Here is a 15,155-nt window from a genome sequence, read left to right as displayed (position 1 = left end):
TTCTATTGCAAACGGTTGGGTGATGATGTGGTGCTAGTGCTGTCTAACACATTGCTCCAGAACCGCCGCACGCTCATCTGTGATTCCCTGGTCATGGATCTCTTTATATTGCCATCACTTATTTATAAATAATTAATGTGATAATGCTTACACAAGAATACGTTTGTCAGGTTTTCAGTACGCCTGCGTGACAATATTTCCTACGTTTGTCCAGGTAGAGGCTAAAAATGTCAGCGCTACATGCCAGCTTCAATACCACAGCATGGAATTTGTTGCACAAAACAGAATCCACAGCCCATGAAACCGAGGCTTTAGGAGAAGCAGCTGCATCCATGACGATAAATGTCCGTGCGTCCTAGTGTCTCTTCCCCTTTTCTAACCGAACACGAGGCCGTTTTCTCCTACTCCCACCCTCCTCCGCGACATTAAAGCCGCCGCGGTCGCTTCCAGGTTCCACTTCCCAGCTTCAAAAGGAGAAAAGAATCTCGTGCTGCACGTACGTTATTGTCAGAGACATGCTTTCCTCCCATCACTTCCTCCTCTGCCGCCGCTCTTGGTGTCATTCATTGTACGATAATTCATTCACAGAGTAAACAGAACGTGTGTGCTGCTCAGTGATCGCCTACAGGTGAGACTGGCTCAGGTCTGTGGCCACGGGGCTTCTCATCATCTGGAATATGTGCATGATGTTACGCGCATGCGCCACCTGGTGGTGGGACCAGAGAAGAGGTAGTATAGATCGGGTGAATGGTCTGCTGAGTATAAAAAGGGTCCACAAACACAAAGAGGTGTTTAATTTCTCACTTAATGATGTTTTTTCCTTTTTGCTTTGCCTTGTCCCTTTATAGCTTTATTACTCTGTAAATCTGTGTATAAACCATAGTATCCGATCAGATCAATCACACATTACATGAAATGAAGGCCGACCAGTTAAAGTGAATGTAATTTTTCAGGTCATGGTTGAAACACAGTGGAATAATTTTGAACATCCTCACTGGTAATTCATATATTAGTCACTAGTGATAAAGCTGCCGATTAAGTCCCAGTGACATTGCACAGCTTTGTAATAAGATTTGCACTTTTAATAACGCGTGTTGACTCAAGAAGTTAAAAAAAGAAAAACAACTGTGATCATTCCGTACAGTCGGTAAAGATGTCCATAAGATAACTGACCACGAGGGGGCAGCACCGCATCATGACAGACTGACTAAATTCATTTTAGCTGTTAGGACGATGCTGCCTCATGTTGTTTTAGAAGATAAAAGAGGAATCATTAAATATTTAATATTTATTTCAATGGCTGTGGAATATTAAAGGATAAATATAACTATTACATCATAATTAAGAGGCTGTGCTGTGAAACTGATTCAAAAACAGACTTACAGACAGACTAACCCTAACTCTAACCAAACAAACAGCAAGTGTAAAAAAAATACTGTAACATTAAAAACTGAATTACTACTTTAAACATCCTGTATGAGAATGAAATATCTTTTAAACTTACATCCGCTTCTATTTGACCCACTACAGCGTTACTACACAGGTTCCCTTCAGATTACAGTGAAGATGACGCAAGGCCCAGCCAGGCTGTCATCAGACACGTTCCATCACAGCACGTTTCCACAATGACCTCTGTCTTCTTGCCCAAGAGAACTAGATTTCTTCTGCCGTCCATTAGTTGGTAATAATTTAAATTCCTCCCTCTGCCCACACTGATGCAGCAGTGAACAGTACTTGAAGACGCCAAAGAAAAGTGACTTTGTGTGCCATGACCTTTTTGTCAGATTGGTATTAATTTGCATCATATAATTAATTTACTAACAATGAAATGAATACTTGAAGAGTAAGAGAAAGAATACTGAATGTTATACAAGATGTCACTTTATTAGTTGCATCTGTACAGTACAACAACTCTTGTCTTCAAATGTTGTGATTACAACCAAACAACCAGTGATATTTTTACTATATGTTTATTATTGGGGCTAAAGTGGGCGCAGGAGTGGAACTGAACCACATTATATCAACCTATAAGAAGGAAAAGTATGTGGGATACTTTTGGTGACACATTGGTTTTGGTGTTTAAGATAGTCCTAACACCAAATTTTATCTGAAGGTGGGGCTGAAAACATTACAAACATCTTCAATGTCTTCTATATAATATAAATACTATCAGCAGAATCATCTTTTTGACTTAAAAAAAGGGAGGTTTCAATCGTATCTACCATCATAACACATACATCATAACAAGTTTATTTCATGGACCTGATTAAAATGAATGGATAATTCAGAATTTTAATTTGAAACACCAAAAACTTTTGTAATTACAGAATAAAGTGCACAGGTACTGAATGAAGCATTACAACTTTCTTTGGTTCTGTTCAGGCTTCACGTGGTTGGGGCTGGTATGAGAGGAGGCGTGGGTGATGGAGGGTGGGGGATGTTTTCCAGGGTCCACAGCAGAGACTGGTAAGGTTACATAAGGACCCCCCCCCCCTGCTGCTGCTGGGGGCCTGGTTTTGACTGCTCACCAGTCTTCGGGCAGTCACCATTATTGACTCACACATACTGGCTCTTCACTCACTTTGGCCACTGTTCATCCAAAACCTTTTTTTTCCCTTTCGGCAAATTTCCTCTTGTTTTTTTTTTTCCACATACAGTACGGGGATGAAATACAAGCGTGATTGTCTCAAAGTTTCCTGGACGCGTTCAAGGTCAGAAGCTGGGCTGCGTAAGCGAGGGGACTTTATGCAGGGTTTGTGTGCGCGCAGCGGGGGTTGACTGCGCCGATGCGAGTGAAATCCCCGAACAATACAAAGCCTCGGTTGTCAGAATTAGACAGGGAGCGAAGACGGTTGAAGAGGATGTAAAAGAACCGTCCGCCGGTACAAACACAGCTGTCATTCAGCTGGAATCGGATAATAGCGTCGCCACAGCGCGCGCGCGCGTTTGGCCTCTTTTCAAATCACACAGAATTCCCCGGTTTGTCGTTCAGCTGAATTCAGCCCAAGAAGCCGCCGAGACGAAATGAAACTAAACACAGCGTGACGTCAGCGCCACGAGTCCACAGGTCCCGCACAAGAGGTGTGTTGCTCCAGAGCCGACGGGGGCATCACCTCGAGAAGCGGCTGGATTCACGGAGACAAGCGCGGAGCGACGCGCGGCAACGGCCCGGAAACGAGCGAAGGAGGAAACAGCGGCAACGGAAACCACGAAGTGTCCACGCGGGCCGTGACAGCGGCACGACGACATCGCAGCTCGTGTCTCCGCGCAGCGTCGTCACCCTCGTCTCGCCGCCTCCTCAGACACAGAACCATGTGAGCGCGTGGGCCCTCGCCGCAGGTGACTCACTGCGACCTTCTTGGTTTGTGAGTGAGAAACTTTGAAGTGAAATGTGTGGGCAAAAAAAAAATCATCAGTGTCAGATGAAAGCACCTGTACTCACCCACTCACTGTATAGATTTAGTTACTGTATGATGCATTACATTACTATTGATGAAGTGATAAAGCTCTTGCTGCTTTATTGAAATGTTTATCTATCAAGGAAGAACTTTAAAATAAGACGACTTTTTATTTTCAATAAATCTGTCAGATATTAGTTTAAAACCTCATGTTGGTTAGTATGGTCATTTATCCCCGTCCACTCATTCTCATGTGTTGCTGCCCAGTCGTGACAATCAGAGTACGTCGTCATGGAAACGCACATATGATTATAGCGTTGTTATGACACAGAAGTGCCTTGTTTATGTTTAGTCAGAAATGTTGAAGTCGGGCCTAAAATAAGTACTTCCTCAAAATGATGGAATCTTTGCGATATGTGTATCAAAGTCATCGAACAGCGGCCATTTTGTCCAAAATGGCTGTTTGTGCCGTTTCGCTCCTCGCCTCCGGGTTAATTGCAATCACAGTGTTTTCTGGGAAGGCCGTACAGTGTCTCCATGTCGCTCCATCCCCCGGCTTTTCCGGCAGCGGGCTCTGGGTCAGGCCCGGTGAGTCAACATCCTCTCCGCTCTTGGACAAACAGCTCGCAGCATTCCTGGAGGCCGGAGCCTCCCGCTCCGCGGCCGCCGCCGCCGCCGCCGCGGCTCCATTTGCTCCGACGCGGTGGGAGGCTCTGCTCTGACGTCCAGAAGCGGCTGGTCCTCGCCACTTCGTCTCATCGGACGAAGCAGAGCGGTCGGAACCAACGTCCATCCGTCCGTCCGTCTGCGTGATAACATGCCGTGAAACTGTTCGCCGCTGAGGGGAATCACTGAGGGCGGCGGCTTCTTGGAAAAAGCTACAGTCTCCTGAACGGGCTGTCAAAGCGAGGCCGCTGTGTTGCAGATATGAGCCCGTGATGCTTCCTGCTATTGTGTTGCCGTACTTTCTCTGTCTTTGTGCGCACATTCACAGCTGTCACCTTTTATATAACAGCCTGGCTTCCTTCACATGAGGCCACTGGGACCTGCTCTGTTTGTTGATGCTGTTGTTTGTATGTAGATTCAGAGAAACCGTGTTCCCGTACGTTCATCAAGCGGATTTAGCTTCATCATCATCAACCACACTGTTTTCACGAGAAATGGGTTGAAATCTGACTTTATCAGTGTGTGTGTGTGTGTGTGTGTGTGTGTGTGTGTGTGTGTGTGTGTGTGTGGCAGCTATCAGGGTGGAACAGCATCAGCAGGTGGTTCCTTATCTCGCTGTCTTCTTAAATGTTGTAAAGCGCTGCAGAAAAAAGAGGAACCCGTTTATTCAGCGGCGCTTCGGCCGCACGTCACGTCGCGCTCGATCCGCTCCACTACGCTTTTTTCACATCCTGAAAAATCCAGCAAGTCGGGGGGGGGGGGGGGGGGGGGGGGGGAGGCACCCGCAGGTGCTCGGGACGAATCTCACGCTCACCTCCGTCGCCGGTGCGGCAAAATAAGCGAATTAAAGCAAAGGGGCCGACGAGGCCTGCGCTTCTTCTCGCTTTGGACGCACGCAGCTGTTCCTCGCTGGCGTCAGGACCAAAGAGTCACGACTCCCTGACACACGAGCCGTCGGGGAAACGGAAAAGTATATTAAATAACAGACTTCTACACCTGTCGTATGCATTTGGCCAGAACGGAGGCTCACACTGATTATAATAAACCACATGGTTCATTAAACTGACGGCTGAAGGAAGCACAGAGTTCTCCATCAACACACAAACAATGAGGTGCTGCTTTAGAACAAGCTGTGAACCAACTGAGATGCTTTAAACATATTATTACCATGTTGATTCTGAAATGTTCCTGAGGTCCAAAGTGTTTCACACGCTTCTCCTTTTTTCAGAAGGACTTATGAAAGAAATGTTGAATGAACCAGTTACCAGAACGGAGTTCATTAGAGTGGTGTCGTGTTATAAAAACAGCCGCGTTGCACCAGTGAGTTCACACCTGCTGCCACTACGCTCTGTACAGAAATGAGGATGTGCCTTTAAAATGAATCCACATCTAAAAAACTCTGGTTCATGGCACTGACTGATATCCAGTAATAGCATAATGTATCAACACTGTCAGTCCGGCCTTCACATCCCTCTGCTGCACACATCTGCCTGTTACTGATGCAGAGGCCCGGACGTTAGTGCACGTCTGCTTCACTTAAACACTGGATGTGGGTTTTGTGTCATTTCATCAGCACTGTCTGGTAAATGAACAGATTGCATCTTAACACTAAACCTTGACTGGGGCTTCTGACTGAAGGTCCCTCTGCTGATGCATTTCAGGACCTAAACTAATATTTGTCTATCTTTAATAATCTGTTGCCTGGCACCCGGTTCCTGGACTTGTAACAGCTGCGTGGCCATTTTATGGAGCACACGTCCAGCTCTTATTGTCCATCTACAATGAGCTGCATAGAAAACATGAGGGCGGCAGCTACAGGAGAGCAGCCCTTTAAACCACACAGACTACTGAGCCTTTAGGTGTCGGCCCACGGGCTGCAGGCTTTTTATCTCTGATAATGCTCCGCTTTGCATGGATTATGAAGCGCGTGCATGACTTTGAGCGTCCAGATCCTGCAGCTGGGTGATGTTTGCGGTGGGAAGGGCCCGTCGGACCTCTCTACGCGCTCATTTCCCGCAGCAGGTGTCCAGCGTTGTGTCTACTTTTATTGCATTTTTATCTGGCCTCTCTCTTTATTAAACCCACTAACCTAAAGTCAAACACAAAGATAATGACGTGCGACGCTCTGCGTCTTTTATAGCCTGCAGTCAGTTGGATCCCCTTATCTTTATGATGGATTTCCGGCACATTTGTCACCCACATCCTGTGCCTTGACAGCCCACGCAAACGCTTTTCCCTCTGTCAGACACAGCTCCTAGAGGGGCCGCCCGCCTTTCCGCGACGCCACAGCGTTTTTACGTTCGACGGCTGATGTTCCGTCTCCGAACGGGGGAACGTCCGGGGTTTTGCCTGGTGCTTCTGCGCATTAATAGGAGCTCAGCACAAGGATGGGACCACCTCCTCGTTGGTAGCCAGCGGGAACATCTGGACGGATCCAGTAATCTGACCGGAGGCATTAACGGCCTCGGTGCAGGCTCGGATTCTAACCGCGGCGTCTGCAACCAGCGGTTCAGCCGCAGAGGCTTAAACTTGGTCCTTGGCTGCTTCCTCTTCACAAAGGTCCCGTTGCACCAGTGGCACCTCAACGTGGACCGAGGCTGCACGGTGCAACACAGAGAGCCATGAGTGTTCCTCATCAGGTGCAACGGGGGATCATCAGCTGCTACACAGATTAGTCTGAAATCTGGTTCACACTTTAGAACTTTGTTTTTTTTTTTCGGTATTTCTACACATTATTCTATGAAGTTATTCTACATAATTCAATTCAAACTAGAGACCACCTCCACCATTTATACTCACTTTACTGTTGCACAAACAACACATTCACCACTTGGTTTTAGACTCAATGCAAGCGTTTTAGCAGGAGCACAAGGTCCCAACAAACAAACAACCCCCGACCCCCCGACTGGACCTCCTGCTGGGTTCCTGGTTGACCTGGTTGTTTGAGCCCTTCGCTCTCTGTTAAACGGCCCGTTCGCATATTGTCCCGGTGGATCATCATCCTGACTAATTATCCGCTCGTTATGAGCACGGCCCATTCAAACTCCCATTTCAAGTGTCGGTGAGCCCCCCCTCCCCCTCCTGCTTCTCCCACCGCACATGGCCGCATGCCATCACCGTCCTCCACAGCGCTGATGCGCCTGTGAATGAGCGGCCGGGGACAAAGGGGCTGAATGCTGCAGAGCGACCACCGTGACCTCGCGGGTCAGAGAAACGCCCGAGCGCGACCCCCGCCTGGCGCACGCGCGCGCACGGCGAGCTCACGCTGCCACGGCGATACGGCAGCGTGAAGGAGGAGACGTCAGCGCCGGTCGAAAGGGAGCTGAAAGGCAACGCTTGTGCTGGGAATTCTGGGTCATGCCTTTCTCCGCACATTCCTCGCCATTCTCCCAACAATCGAGTGTGTCAGAGCCGATACAAGAGCCTGCATTCTGGAAAGCTCCTGCGCAAAAGGGCCCGGAGCCGCACGTAACCGCACGGCCGCCTCATCTCTGGGCTGGGAACACACACGGTGCAAGAGGTGAAGCCTCGCTATATTTAAGCATCAGACGAGGAACAGTGGGGAACTTAGGAACAGATTCCGTGCAGACACGAGTTCTGCACTCGGCAGATAAAGTTCCCACAAACGCTTGTGGTTGCAAATTTTCTTGCAAATTTAGCACAAATGAATAATCAGGTAATCTGAAAACGCCGTGTTTTATTTTTAGGATTCTGTGACTTGAACAGAAAAAAAAAAAAAAAAAATAGGACATGATCGATTTGTTTTAAAGCAAAACCTACAAAACGTTGTGACCATTTACTCAACTGACAAAACGAGAGTCGCGCATGCAGTAAAAACTGAGGAAATGCCTCCTTCTGTACGTGAACGAAGCATTGAAATAAATAAATAACTTAAACAAACAGTGGAACTAAGGTTATGTACAGAAGTGAAACACTGGGAGCTACTGAGCGCAGCCCAATTCAATGAGATAGAGGCTGTAGAGCTTTTATACTTTGGTCTCAGTCTTTTCAGTCTTTTGGTAGTTTTCACTGTTCTTTGGTGACTGTGTTTGACAGTGACTGGTGTCTTTAAGTCTTTGGTTCTGTTCCCGTGAACTCGAGGCGAGCGGCCGCTCACAGCTTGCTCTCCTCCTCCTCCAGCGGCCGGTTCAGGCCCGGGATGAACTTGAGGAGGCGCCGGCGGAAGCTTTTCTGCTTGGGCTTCCTCTGGAGCGGGCCGAGCCCGGCCTGCTTCTCCGGCGCCGCGGGCGTGGGCTCCCTCATGTAGCTGCGCGTGCTGGCGCTGCGGGTCAGCTGCATTTTGGCCGTGCTGAAGAACTCGCTGGCCGGCCGCAGCCGCTGCGGCCGCGGCGCCGTCTGCGCCTGCGTCTGCGTCTGCGGCTGCTCCTTCTTCCTGCCGCCGGCGTCCAGCTCGGTGCCGCTGTCCGCCTGGTACAGGCAGGTCTGGTACAGCGGGTCGTCCTCGGTGGCCGTGCTGAGGAAGCTGGCGCTGCTGCTGGTGCTGCCGGTGCCGCGGAGCGCCCTCTGCGCGGCCGGGCTGGGGGCGCCGAGGCTGCCGTAGATACCGGCCGACTCCAGGGACTCGTACAGCGCGGCGTCACTCATCACTATCCCTGCAGGCGGCAACAGACCGTGAGTGAGGACCACCACGGGCACAATCACTGGACACACACTATTTTCATTCTGAACAACCTACCATGAACCAGTCTCTGCTCCTGCACCATCAGCGACCGATACTCATCCCATTTCTCATGAAGCGTTTGCTGCAGAGGAGAGATTGAATGCGTGTTACAGCAAGAGCAACTAAAGGGAAAGTCCGGCTGTTTGCAAACCAAACGACTACAGGTCAACTAGAGCAACGGGGGTGCGTGTAAAGTTCCATCAGCTGCAGCTTGAAACAAACAGGATGATGAAACCTCATCACCTGATAAGCAACCGATCATCAATCGTCTGACTAGTCTTTCTCAGTTACTGCCTTTGCTTCAGTGTCACTCCGAAAATACAATGATTTACTGAGTTTTTTTTCCATTAACGTGTCCAGAATGTGGGACTGGGGCCTCTGGAAGTGGCTGTGGCAGCAGACTGGAGGCAGACAGCTGCAGTAATCTTGCTTGCTTTGAAAAGCAGCCACGGGCCCAGAATGCGCTCAGCCTCCCGTCGGCCGACTCCAGGCGCTGCTGATGCAACAGGTGGCGGTGGCAGCGGGGGGGCAGGTGCATGGGGGGGGGCAGGTGCGTGGGGGAGGGGGGCGTTGTCTATATCTGTGACATTATGTGCCCGCGAGGCGGCTGGGTGCACAATTGGGCCGCGTCGCCGCTGACAGAGAGGAAAGCGAAAGCGCCGCGTCAGCGCTTACCTTCAGGAACTGCAGCCGCGCGTCCAGCTCCGCTTTTCGGATCGAGTCGCTGTAAACCGTCTCCAGCCTTGAAGCGAAGGACAAGAAGGCAACGGAGTTAAAAGGCGTAACAGGAGCTCTCGTAAAAAAAATAATAAAACAACAACACAGGCCTCTTTTAATGAGCCGGAGGCCTCAAAGTGTCCGATACCAGTGTTTACAGTTTATACAGTTTCCACTGCTTGTTTTCACTGTAACAGTTACTGCTCGTTTGACTCGTGGGTCTAATTTGGTGGTTTCAGTCCATAAAGTCTGATGTGGTTCAGCTCAGCAGCTCTCAAAGCGCAGACGGGGCCTCGCTAATTGCCCTTTAAATAAGAGGATGAGGAGGAGTGTGTGGCGTCGGCTGTTTGCTTTATTAGGTAATCGCTGCAGCTTTAACAGACTTTTATCGAGCGTGAACAAGTTAACCTTTGCTCAAATGGCCACATTTCAACATGGACAGTGTATCTTCAAAGAGAACGGAATGAATGGCTTTGCTAAACGAGACTCAGCTCAGATTCAGTTTACTTTGATTCCATGTGAAGATGCGTCTCCTGTAATTTAAATGTCCAGCTGCCGCCTGCATAAATCTTTTCACCATCAGAAAGACGAACTCTGGATTTCTGAGACTTTGAAAACTTTACATCTCATTTAAGACCTAACAGCAGCCAGATTGGAAAGCACTGTGTCAAACAACAGATCAATATCGCTGTGCTGTCAGACTGAATGATCCTGTGTACCTGATTGTGTTACCACAGGCTCTGATGAGCTGGACGATCTCCTTGTGTCGAAATCCCTCCACGGGGGTCTCGTTCACGCTCGCGATGGTGTCCCCTACACACACACACACACACACACACACACAGACAGAAACAGCCGTGAGCACTTCACTCCGCGGAGGCTTCAGTTGCTGCGAGCTGCAGCCATCTGAGGCTGGTTTGATTCTAAATCAGACCTCCTCACATGTGCGAGGCAAATGTGGACGTCCGCGCCTGTAATGTCGTGGCACACGACTTGTCACTGAACCGCGGTGAGCTCATTTGAAGAGCGAATAATTCAGAAATTAGTCCAGTGTGTTAAAGCAGAGACAATCTGAAACTAGTGCAATCACAGCCTGGAGAATGTGACTCGACTGATTATTAAACCAGGTGGTGATTCATGGCAGTGCTACGCTTCAGACCCAGTGGATTATTATTACTATGCAGTGACAGGGCGTGGACGCCTTTGTTAGACGTCAGCACGGAACCCAATTCCAGTTTTCAAACGCATTGTGGCCTAATCTGCCTGACGCCATGAGGCCACTGCGTTCTCCGCAAGACGCAGGAAAGAAAAGGCGCGAGCATGCGAAGAATGTAGGAAGTGAAACCGAGGTGACACACGCAGGACGAAGCATGAAGAAACAGGCAGATGACTGTCTGCTCTGAAACCGCGGCCACACGCTAGCAACGTGTGTTGCGGTTGTGAAGGGCAACGTGTGACGCTGCAGAGATGCGACTTGTGCACGTTCTCTGAGCGGTGCGTTCAGTGTCGGCCGACGGGCCGGGCCAGAACCCCCCCCACACACACACTCACCCACTTTAAGTCCTGCTCGCTGCGCCGGGCAGTCCTCGTGGACCTTGCACACAAACGTGCACATCTCCACCGAGTTCTGGTCCTGATGGTGGAGGCCGTAGGTCTGGAAGAGACGGAGCAGCCGAGTTCAACAGTCGTACGTGAATGGGGGAAAAAAGGACTTCACTTCCTTCCTTGTTCTTGTATTGTTGTTTTCACAACACGGTGGATGTGAGCACGTATCGAAATAATTTCGCCCCAGACCACAGAGCAACGTCATGACGGCCAGTGGAACCTGGATTACATCACTCAGACACGGCGTCTTTCACATTATCACTTCTTCTCACGCGTAGGTTCTGCTGAAACCAACAGCCCTCACTTCAGTCCTGATCAGCTTCATACTGCAGCATTTGCTGTCTTTTAACTAAACATCTATCTAAATGCAAACTTCCTTCACTCCCAGGTCTAATGTATTATTGTGTGTATGGGTCACGTCCACATGAGTGAGCACATGCATGTCCAGATAAACCTCCCCATGTCGCTGGTCGGCCTAAGGAACTGCTGCACCACTAGAACGCGTGCTGAAGTTTGCTTCAGCTGAAGCTGCTCCTACGGAGACTCCAGACGGGACGCGTTTGCCTTATGGAAATGTGAACCGATTCAAACCGGTGAGCCTCCCTCTCAGCAGACCCAAAGATCAACATTAACCCATGCAAATGACGCTGAAACGCAAATATGACATTTACGTACCGGATCAACGTCAGTTTTAAAACTGGTTTCGGCCTCTGAGAGACAGGTTAAAGTCGGCTGACGGTTCAACGGACTCTCAGGATCTCACTTCCCTCTGGCAGCAGGCAGACAGGAAGGGCGGGAGCCTCCATTCAAACCAGAAATAGAAGCAGATCTATATTTCCTTCTGACAGCTCTGCACTTCCAGAAACTATAACTGACCAGTAAGTGTAACAATACTCTAAGCAGATACCAGCAGATGAATCTTTGCTTTGGAACCCATTTAAAGAGAGCGAGAGCTGTGCAGAGCACACGGTGATGCATGGGGAGCATGTGAGTAAACCGCACGGCTTCAAAACGCTGACGCGGGCAGAGAAACGGGACAAAAAGCATCTCCTAAGTCACGGGACCAACGTCAGCGGGTCATCCGGCTGATGCGCGACCCGTCGACCCCACCAGAGCGGGCAGGCGCTCAGATTAAGAGGTGCTCGTGAGGATTTCATGAGGAAGTGAAGCGGGGCCACGCTTTAGTCTCTTAAGTGTCATCATCTGCTGCCAGGGATTTAGCCGATCGGGGAAATCCCTTTAAATGGCGCCGGAGAGGTTCAGAACCCATCCCTCCCCTGGATCCCAGTGTTTATGCTCTTACCTGGATCTCGAAACCATAAGTCTCCTCCTCGTTTTTTTCCAGAACCACCAACTTTCTGAAAAATAAACATTTATCATGTGATTAGCCTTCATTAACGGTATAAACTGCAGGTAACCTAAAAATGGGCTTAGATTAAATATCACTTTGTTCTCTAACAGCTGATTTATTTTCTGTTCATAAAATGTCAGCAACTAGTGAGGAACCTTGTCTGATCCCTGACTTTATATCCAAAGGTTCTCTGAACAGAAAAGCCAAGCTCCACCAGAACTAGAAGAAATTAACATAAGTCTGAGCCCAACTCTTTATTGTGTGTGTGTGTGTGTGTGTGTGTGTGTGTGTGTGTGTGTGTGTGTGTGTGTGTGTGTGTGTATCCTTATCCCAACTACACTACAAGATAAAGTGCATAATAAGTGCATAATTTGCTTGGCTGCACAGGACTCCCTTTGTGTCCGCCACAAGGTTCTGTTGGACCGACACGTCAGCGCCGTGTCTCTCGTGCGTCAAAACGCATGAAAATTCATGGGCAGTTCCAAGGATGCGCCGCGCAGAACTGTCTGCGAGCATCAAAGATCGTTCTGAATGACGATGCTTATCTGGGGAGGCCTTTGGCGCGACAAGATGAGTGTAGAGACAGAGGAGAGGATGCTGAAGTTCAAAGGCGGACGTCAGTGCGTACCTCTGCGGTTCCGGTGACTGCGTTAGGGGTTTCCACTTCTGCACCCCGCCGCCCTGCGGGGAGAAAGCGAGACAACGCGCACACGCTGTGAGACCGTGTCAGGTTCATTGTGAGATTACTCACGAGGATTCCCCCCTCTCTAACATTTCCAGCATTTCCATCCACCGCATCTACCGCGCGCGTCGGTGCGCTGACCGGTCCGTCGCGCGCGCGCGCGCTGCCGCTCGTGCTTTTGAGCCAACGAGCCAGAACGCGGATAAAACCAGAAATACGTGTGCGGCCGCTTCGTTTCTCGCCTCGAGCAGTCACAACATCACGTGGAGACCTCGGAGCGTCTAATTTTAGCCGCCGCCTCGCAACAGAGCTCGCGCCTTCAGGCGCTCAAACGTAGACCTGACTCCAAGTTGAGCTCTAACATGTGTTAAAACCAACAACGGCCGATTAAAGAGCCACAAAGGACTTCAACAATAGGTGCATTGAGTGAACGGCGGGTCAGGACCCTGTCCTACCTGACTGAGTAAATAAGGAAGGGACCCACATAAATCCATCCACCTCGGGTTCAACCCCATCACGTTTAAACGCTGCCCCCATGAAAGGCTGCCTTGTGCTGCAGTAGTAAAATGTTGCTTTCTTTATGTCCCAACACTTACGAAATTGTCCCACGCCGCTTCTCAATGAGTGCATTTATTCCCAAATACCCGCAGAGACCTACGGGGGTGGCTCGCGCACGATCTCCGTCACTCCGCGTGCACAACGCTGTATTGTGGCAGCTCCTATGGCAGCGCGTGGACGTGTGGGTTCCACTGACTGCGTTCAGACGCAGCCCCCAAACTGGACGCTCTCGCTTCACTCACGAGGATCCCGTCAGCTCTGAACTGAACGGAAGTCAGCGTCTATACAGTTTGCTGTTCTTTTGAAGTTAGACCAACCTATGGACAGACAGCAGTTGTCCCGACGCCACCCCTCAGTGAAGTGCGGTTGGAACAATACGGCCGTTATTCAGGCCTCTGCTTTGTAAACAAAATCAATCCAAGTGTGAACCGTCTGCACGCGTGACAACATAAACGTACAATCAGATCGCATTTTAAATACTGGGCCAGTTCCCCCGCGTACTTCTCTGGCTCCGTTACGGTTTCCGAGCGCGAGACAACACAAACTACTGAAGAACTTTGATGTTCGACTCGAAACCTGAACTCGAGCTCCACTTCCGAACAACTGGTTTATCTGACGCCTCGTAAATCAGACCCCGCGTTTGGGTGGTCCACGCTCCACTACCACAGCGAGAGATGCCCCTCACTCAACACACTGAATACAACTAACACGTTGAGCGTCTTTTCCTTCGGGAAACCAGACGAGGGGTTGTAAAAAGTTCTATTTCATTTTTTTTAGCCGAAGTTATTGCAGAAATCCGACGCGGACTTTGTGTTAAGAGGACGCGGAGTTTGAATACAAAGTAGCTTTTAGGGCGGTTTATTAGCAGTGAACATTGCGGTACCTTTTTGAAGTTTCTGGGCAGGGTCCCGCCAGAATAAGCCAAGGTCTTGTAGTTGTAAACCTCCGAGGAGTTCGTCGGTGGGTCCACGGTCCTGCAGCTGTCGGACTTGGACGAGGGGAAATAAATGTCGTCGTGCGCAGCGGGTCCGTTCTCCGGAGCGCCCGAGTTCACTTTCTTCATCCTCCTGAACGTCATGTTGACTTCATGTGCGGCCGAGAAGAGTTGTTCAAAGTGCACAAACGGGAAGGAGAAGCTGCCTCCGTGTCGCCGGTGGAGCGAAGGCAGCCGAGAAAGATGCTGAGCGAGTTGTGAGCCCGAAGCCAAACACAATCACACTTGTGTGTGTTTCTGGAGAATAAGCCGGGGGGCGGGGCTTCGGTCGCGAGGGACACAAACGAGTCCCAATAGTGACGCTCGCGTGCGTTCGCTACTTTCAAGGGAGCCTCGGATGCTTGTGTGTCGCGTTCGTTGAGCTCCACGTGCTTCAATTTAGAACGAGAAACGCGTCAACATTTTTTCTCATTTCCAGTCATTTTTGGATTGTTGTCAAAAATTTCCAAACAATTTCAAGTATTTCCTGAAATTCATCTAATAAACCAGCTGTTGAACAGACA

General features: G+C 49.7%; 1 protein-coding gene across 2 annotated transcripts; it reads right to left on the bottom strand.

The window, feature by feature from the left end:
- Positions 1-7,741: 7,741 nt before the first annotated feature.
- On the bottom strand, positions 7,742-14,934 carry tamalin (trafficking regulator and scaffold protein tamalin). 2 transcript variants are annotated; one of them, XM_029157269.3, is made up of 8 exons: positions 14,542-14,934; positions 13,047-13,099; positions 12,371-12,425; positions 11,014-11,116; positions 10,182-10,275; positions 9,421-9,487; positions 8,761-8,827; positions 7,742-8,677 (listed from the first exon to the last, which is right to left on the bottom strand). In XM_029157269.3, the coding sequence occupies exons 1-8, from the start codon at positions 14,734-14,736 to the stop codon at positions 8,178-8,180; spliced, it is 1,134 nt and encodes a 377-aa protein (XP_029013102.1). In that variant the 5' UTR covers positions 14,737-14,934; the 3' UTR covers positions 7,742-8,177. The 2 variants fall into 2 exon arrangements, with proteins under 2 accessions (XP_029013102.1, XP_055366500.1); XM_055510525.1 differs by lacking the exon at positions 14,542-14,934 and adding an exon at positions 13,556-13,630.
- Between the last annotated feature and the right edge of the window lie 221 nt (positions 14,935-15,155).

The sequence above is a fragment of the Betta splendens genome, chromosome 7 (genome assembly GCF_900634795.4).
Source record: "Betta splendens chromosome 7, fBetSpl5.4, whole genome shotgun sequence".
NCBI classification, from domain to species: domain Eukaryota; kingdom Metazoa; phylum Chordata; class Actinopteri; order Anabantiformes; family Osphronemidae; genus Betta; species Betta splendens.
This window is presented reverse-complemented; position numbering and strand designations above follow the sequence as displayed.